This window comes from Ostrea edulis, chromosome 10, assembly GCF_947568905.1.
Source record: "Ostrea edulis chromosome 10, xbOstEdul1.1, whole genome shotgun sequence".
Classification (NCBI taxonomy): Eukaryota; Metazoa; Mollusca; class Bivalvia; order Ostreida; family Ostreidae; genus Ostrea; species Ostrea edulis.
The window spans coordinates 343,148-350,748 of NC_079173.1; the positions used below are offsets into that span (position 1 = coordinate 343,148).

Below are 7,601 nucleotides of genomic sequence, written 5' to 3' on the forward strand. Positions count from 1 at the left end.
GGGCTTCTTAAAATTATGATTTTCACTCGGAGTCAGTGACCATCACTGTCCACGGGACTCACAAACTTGCGTCCCAAATAAATTTTCTGCATCTAGAACACAACCCTGACTTTCCATGACAGAGGTCAAATTCCATGACTTTCAATTACAGAGGTCAAATTCCACGAACCATGTAAATATTATCATTTATAAACAGGTGTTATTTAAAAAAAAAAAGGTCTTGTAACAAGGAATACTCATGTGAAATATCAAAGCTCTCTCTCTTACTGTTCAAAAGTTATTAGCAAGGATAAACTTTTCAAAAAGTAGGTCAAACTCCAAGGTCAACGTCACAGGGTCAAAAATGTTGGTACCCACGGAAAGGTCTTGTCACAAGGAATACTCATAAGAAATATCAAAGCTCTATCTCTTATTGTTCAAAAGTTATTAGCAAGGTTAAAGTTTTCAAAAAGTAGGCCAAACTCCAAGGTCAAGGGGTCAAAAATGTTGGTACCCACGGAAAGGTCTTGTCACAAGCAATAATCATGTGAAATATCAAAGCTTTATCACTTACTGTTCAAAAGTCATTAGCAAGGTTAAAGTTTCAGACAGAATGACAGACAGGACAAAAACAATATATATGCCCCCCGATCTTCGATCTCGGGGGCATAAAAAGGGAGACTAACTTTTTAAAAATTGTTAGAATATGTGAGGGATCAAAGGTACTGAATTAGTGCTATTTAAGAAATTGCAAAAAATCGATGGAATTCAGTCGGATTGAAAACATTTTTTAAAAAATCTTTGGTTTCTTTCCCACTCCTAAAAATAATAAGTGCTTAAATCCATTTCATTTTAACGTGTCCGGTAATGCAAACCACGATGACACCCCCCTTCCTCTCCCTCATGTAAACCAACCATACCACTTGCTATTAGTGACTGAAAAATCATTAATTAATTCTAGTTTTGTGAATCATCTTAATTAATGTATCCTCACAACAAGGAGAGGGGCTGGAATAAATTAACCATGGACCGATAGACAATGTCTATAGAAAATCGAGTCGGTCTGTAATGATCGAAATAGCTATAGACCGACTTGTCTATAGGAATTCTTAGTAAAATAAAGTGCACCGCCACGGCACATGATACGCCCGTCACATATTGTTAACAGTATAGATTGTACCCATTAAAACATTTTTTTTATATCACCTTAATTAAATGTCACAGTGACCTTAAAGTAGGATGCGACACACCTTCTACCTAAGATGCATTAGTTGACCAATTTTGGTGATTCTAGGTCTAATAGTTTTCAAGTTATGAGCCGGACAAGTTTTTGCCATATATGGCTATATCTTCTTAATGAAAAGTCACAGTGACCTGGTTTTAATGTGCGACACACCTTCTACCCAAGATGTATCTACAGACAAAGTTTGATGATTCTAGCCCTTGTAGTATTTAACTTACGGGTCGGACACGAAAAAGCTAACAGACGGATGGACGGACAGATATCTTCTTAATGAAAAGTCACAGTGACCTGGTTTTAATGTGCGACACACCTTCTACCCAAGATGTATCTACAGACAAAGTTTGATGATTCTAGGCCTTGTAGTATTTAACTTACGGGTCGGACACGAAAAAGCTAACAGACGGACGGACAGACGGACATGAACGCCATACCATAATACGTCCCGTCTTAAGACGGGCGTATAAAGTTACGGGTCGGACACGAAAAAGCTAACAGACGGATGGACAGACAGATATCTTCTTAATGAAAAGTCACAGTGACCTGGTTTTAATGTGCGACACACCTTCTACCCAAGATGTATCTACAGACAAAGTCTGATGATTCTAGGCCTTGTATTTAACTTACGGGTCGGACACGAAAAAGCTAACAGACGGACGGACAGACGGACATGAACGCCATACCATAATACGTCCCGTCTTAAGACGGGCGTATAAAAACTGGTTATCCGCCGCTTATTAAACATTTCTGAAAAGCAATCGGTGCACACCCTGGAATCAAACGGAAAGTGGTCAGTACAAGTTCCAGCAAGGCTAAAGTCGAAGAAAATAATGAGAAAACGAAACGACGTAGCAGAAGTGACTTAGATGAAGAATCAGACAGTGAAACTGAGCTGGAACAAAAGAAAATGAAATTCTAATTGAAAGGCTTGTGCATGAAATTGAAAAAGAATATAATTAAACTATGAACAAATTATATTTGAATTGAATTTGTGTCCATTATTTATTTTCTAATAACAACAAAGGTTGACCCTCTCTATTCTATATTTACATTTAATTGTAAATTTTGTAGAATAGATGATGTCAAATTTTAATAAGAGAAAAATTTCGTGACAAGCCCATGATTACAATGAATATTGTATGTTAAATTTCGGTCTACAGAAATTTGTTGTGGTCAAAAGGAAATGAAATGACTATCAATAAAAGCGAAATGTCGTCGGACCGACGGATATGTCCGGTAATTTGACTCTCGGTCCGGTAAACTTCATTATATTTCCGGTCCGAATGTCCGGTGATTTTCCGGCAACGGTTTCAGAAACTATGCAACGGTTTTTTCCTTATATAACTGGTTCCGATAAACGGTGCCATTCCCAATGCCAAAACCCGTTGATTTTTCCCAATGTTGCAGGGTTGGCAAAAAAGTGGTCAATATGAGTATTGACCGGGCCGGTGGTCAATACTGGTTAAAACCGGTCAATAGTGGTCAATACTGGTTGATTGAAAATTGTTTGGTCATTATAGTCTGTGTTGTTGGTTATTTTAAATGTTTCAGTGGCCATTATGGTAAATATTGTAATTCATAACATGCACTATCAGTTTATAATATACTTGTAAGTCATAATATTAAATAAATAATGTAAATGACTCAATCAAATAGGGGAAGATATAAAAGTTTATTGTAAAAATTAAAAACTGTTTCGTGGCCGTATTACTTTGGCACTGACAACAGCATTGCAGTCTTTACATCTTGCTGTGGTCTTGTTGTTGTCCTCAACAATATCATAGAAATTCCAAAATGTTTTGTTGAAGCCATAGATAGTATGATGGGGGAAGTGTTTTCTATTTCTGTTCAAATTCTTTAGTTTATCAAGAACTACCTATTTTTTCAAATCTTCATTTAACTGTTAAATAAACATTTTAGGGGGTGTGCTGGTGATGTTTTCATAAACAATAACATGTATTCTGGTCCTCTCTGGTCCCAGAGTATGCTAATTAACAAATGTCAACTCTGTTTCCTGTGCTCAGGTACATGTCCTGCTCTGTACATTGCAACACATTGTTTATCTACAGCATCAGTCACCCAATTCATATCAAATCACTGTGTTTATTTAATGTCCTGTTATTCTTAATCTGTCCAGGTACATGTATAAGAAGATCCTATTGTCTAGTTTTGCTATATGTGACCCTCTTTTATAGTTCTGAAGATATTATGGTCACAGTTTCAGCAAACCAAATATATTAAACTTATGAAATTACATCTAATTATCTAATGAAAATTATTGATAACCAATTGATCCATATATCATAATGAAAAGGCTTAATTTATCTTTGCAAAAAATATACAAAAATTGGAAAATGGACAGTTTAAATCTCAATTGACCAGTATTGACCACTTAGGGAGTATTGACCGGGACGGTTAAAACCGCTGGTTGTTTTAACCGCCCAACCCTGCAATGTTGAGATGAAATGTTGTACAAGTTAACTAAAATGTTCACTTCCGGTATTAAATCGAAAGTACAGATCATGGCAGTGTGTTTTGTAGAACTACGACGATTCCTTATGTCTCACAACAACAAATATTACTGTAAAAAAGTTTGTAAAGAGATGAATACTTCTTGTTCTGTTGTCTTTTTTCTTTTCTTTTAGTTGAAATCATTTGCCTATACATTGGTAGAAAATTCCCAATTTGTTCGATTTTGACGCTATTTTTCCCAATTGAATGGGTACCGGTACCAGTGGGTAGAAAAAAATTGCTGCTACGTTTCGACTTCCAGTTCCGTTTATTTAAAAAAAAAAACATACAAAAGCTGTAACATGTTCCAATTAAAATGAAACAGTAATGCAGTCCCCGGTAAACCTTTTAAACGAAAATCCAATGACCAGTCTTTCATATTTTGATATAAAAATAATATTACTTTTTTTCGGTCTGGTAAAATGTGATTCGGTCCGGTAATGTTCCTGTGTTTACCAGACCGAATGTCCTGTAAAACATTTCAACATTTCGCGATCACTGGACTATGGACCGAAAGTCAATAGGACCTGAAAGTTACTTTCGCACACTGCAATTATGTTGCAATTTTATTCAATGATTATATGTGAATGCTGAAATATTTCATCATTGTGTTAAAACTAGGATTATGTACAATATTATAAAAACTGTTCTAGTTTTCTCTTTTGAAACATACCATTGCTACAAGGGGATTGTCATATGAATTTCATTCTTTTTAAAGATAGGTTCGCATATGTGTGTGTGTGTGTGTGTGGGGGGGGGGGGGGGGGGGGGGGGGGCATATACATGCCCAATAGTTGAATTTATCAATTCATTTTTAAATTTTCATTATATTGAAATAAAGGCAGTGCTGTTTATAAATATAGTTTTACAAACTTACTAGAAAAAAGGAAAGTAGAGGCTGAGAGCATACAGCAGACCAGGTCATGTATCAATGGTTAAGCCAGTCATAGTGGAGGCAGTAGAAATAAATTGTATATATAGCATAAAAATATTTCAATCACATTCATGTATACATGTTTTAATGATTTTTAACATAAAACCCTGGGGGAAATTCATGTAATGAGTATTTGGCAAATAAACGTTGTTTAAATTGAACCTGATCAAAGCATGAACATTACAAATATGTACATACATGAAGCTCCGCTCGCCTAAACGGTAGCACTGCACACCGTCAATATATCTGTAGATTTGGGGAAATGTTCCCAACCTGATTAATGTCACACCATAATTTACCAATTACTGATTTAATGTATATCAAAATGCGTTTTCCATCAAGCTACAAAGACCTTCCTCTAAAACGTGCACTTTACCTGAGAACTAAAGGAAACCACGTATTCTATAGCTACACAACCCATCATCCAACATTGTTTTGAAAGAGCGCGCTAAATTGTACAGACTTCCGGTTGCGTGTCCTTGGGTAAGGTGTACAAAATATATTTCGTGATGTTTGAATTCGATCATAAGTAGAGCAACAAATCAATAAGACAAAGCTTGTATTTTGACAGAACATAAGTAAATAACAAATAAATAGCAGAAAAGTGTATTAATGAAAGCAAGGTATGGGTGTGGTGTGGGTGGGTGTTTGGGGATGGAGGGGGTGGGGTTGCAGGCGTGGATCTAGAAATTTTTCAAAGGGGGGGGGGGTTGAAGAGGAAATGCAGGGGCGGATCTAGGAATTGCTGTTACAGGGGCGCCACTTTATGAGGCAGAGGGTTTGGGGACCACCTTGAGGCCCCCAGTGGGTCCAGGGCGAAGCCCTGGTGGGGGCCCATGCAGGGGGCGAAGCCCCCGGAAGCTCCTGGATTTTACAGATTTTATAGGGCTTAAAATATGTCTCATATTTAAGTCATTTTTACTATTTTCTATCATTCTTAATAAGGTGAAATTAGTAAAATGACGCAAATTTTAAGGGTTTTTGGAAAAAATTAAGTTCTCCTAATGAAGTAATTCAAGAAATCAAAAAGATTTTCAATTTTTGTCATTCATTTCTCCGGGAGTGGAAGAAATTATTGCTCCTTTTATCGTTTACTACATTTGTCTAAACAATATACCACGATTTACCTTGAATATGAAAATTTTAGGGGGGGGGGCGCAGGCTGCGCCTCCCTTAAATAAGCCACTGAAATGAGAGTTGTTATAACATACTTTAACATAGTTAAACAACAACTTAATGTGTATTTCTAAATTCAAATTTGGATTAATGTTATTGTTATCAGACGTAAATCTGCCACTGTTGATTTTAAAACGAATCCTGTTTTAAAATGCATTCCGATTTACTTTCAGTAATTCATTTTTTTTTAAATAAATAAAATGAAATATTACAGATACAAACTATATAAAAGATAATTTGAATTATCATCACCTGATAGAAATGTTGACGCACAATTGTATAAACAATTTCCATCGCCTAGGATTTTAATAACGCTATAGTCATTCTCTCTCTCTCTCTCTCTCTCTCTCTCTCTCTCTCTCTCTCTCTCTCTCTCTCTCTCTCTAGCGAATCCAAAGGGGGTGCAACCCCCGTAACACCCCCCTCTAGATCCGCCACTGGGTTGTGAAGTACAGTACAGTGAATTTAATTTACGCTACAGATAGCATGACTACGTTGAGCCAACATTGGTAAATGGTTGTATGGTAGGCGTGGGGTATAGACAACATTGGTAAATGGTTGTATGGTAGGCGTGGGGTATAGACAACATTGGTAAATGGTTGTATGGTAGGCGCGGGGTATAGACAACATTGGTAAATGGTTGTATGGTAGGCGTGGGGTATAGACAACATTGGTAAATGGTTGTATGGTAGGCGTGGGGTAGACAACGTTGGACCAACATTGGGCCAATGTTACCATGCCAATCTTATCAACCATGTTGGGATTTCTATGTTAGCCCAACGCTGGTCCAACGTAAATCAACTCTTATTTACTTTATTTTCCGAAGATGTAGGGATTCTGAAGTTGGCCCAATGTTGGTCCAACGTTTGTAATGCATCTTTAACAAAGATGTTTAATTAAGCTGTTAATAGTACGTTGGCCCGATGTTAGCGTGAGTTCTGTTATATATCAAGTGTTTCTCTCTCTCTCTCTCTCTCTCTCTCTCTCTCTCTCTCTCTCTCTCTCTCTCTCTCTCTCTCTCTCTCTCTCTTTAGCACGAGTTCTTTTATATATAAGTGTTTCAAGTTGGGGTGATTACGTTGGTCCAATGTTGACCCAACAGTTGAAGTGCGAACTAGAGGAGCATTACGTTGGGCTAACGTTGGTTCCACGTTTGTAAACTTTCTATCTTGATGTTGCCGCTGTGGTTGTGTTGCAAGATATTTGATTGCATAACATTAAAGAATGCTGAATTTAAGAGACAGGTTATGAAATAGTTAGAGGACATTCTTTGTCCATGCTGATTGGATGATTGTATCCATTTATATTTGTTGTTAAGAACAAAACATCAGCAAGTTTTTTGTTTTGTTTTTTTTCTATTCTTTGAATTTAAGCGGGTGTATGATTATTTATTTAGTTTTAAAATCCTAAGCTCAAACTTTTAATTCAATCTCACATGTATGACTTAATTCATGAGTGTTGCATTAGAAGACTGGATAAAAGTTTTCTTATAATAGTATAGGATAGGAACGTAAAACCCAGCCAGTTTTATAATTACATTGAAACAAAGGTCAGGCGAGTTGTTTTATAATTACATTGAAACAAAGGTCAGGCGAGTTGTTTTATAATTACATTGAAACAAAGGTCAGGCGAGTTGTTTTATAATTACATTGAAACAAAGGTCAGGCGAGTTGTTTTATAATTACATTGAAACAAAGGTCAGGCGAGTTGTTTTATAATTACATTGAAACAAAGGTCAGGCGAGTTGTTTTATAATTACAT

At 36.4% G+C, this 7,601-nt stretch overlaps 1 protein-coding gene across 1 annotated transcript in view; it reads right to left on the minus strand.

Moving 5' to 3' along the window:
• Nucleotides 1-5,150, minus strand: part of LOC125682408 (uncharacterized) — a 63,539-nt gene extending 58,389 nt beyond the window's left edge. Inside the window, exon 1 of the mRNA XM_056151610.1 lies at nucleotides 5,041-5,150. Coding sequence (XP_056007585.1) covers nucleotides 5,041-5,088 — 48 coding nt within the window. The 5' untranslated portion in view covers nucleotides 5,089-5,150. The remainder of the gene's footprint in view (nucleotides 1-5,040) is intronic.
• Between the last annotated feature and the right edge of the window lie 2,451 nt (nucleotides 5,151-7,601).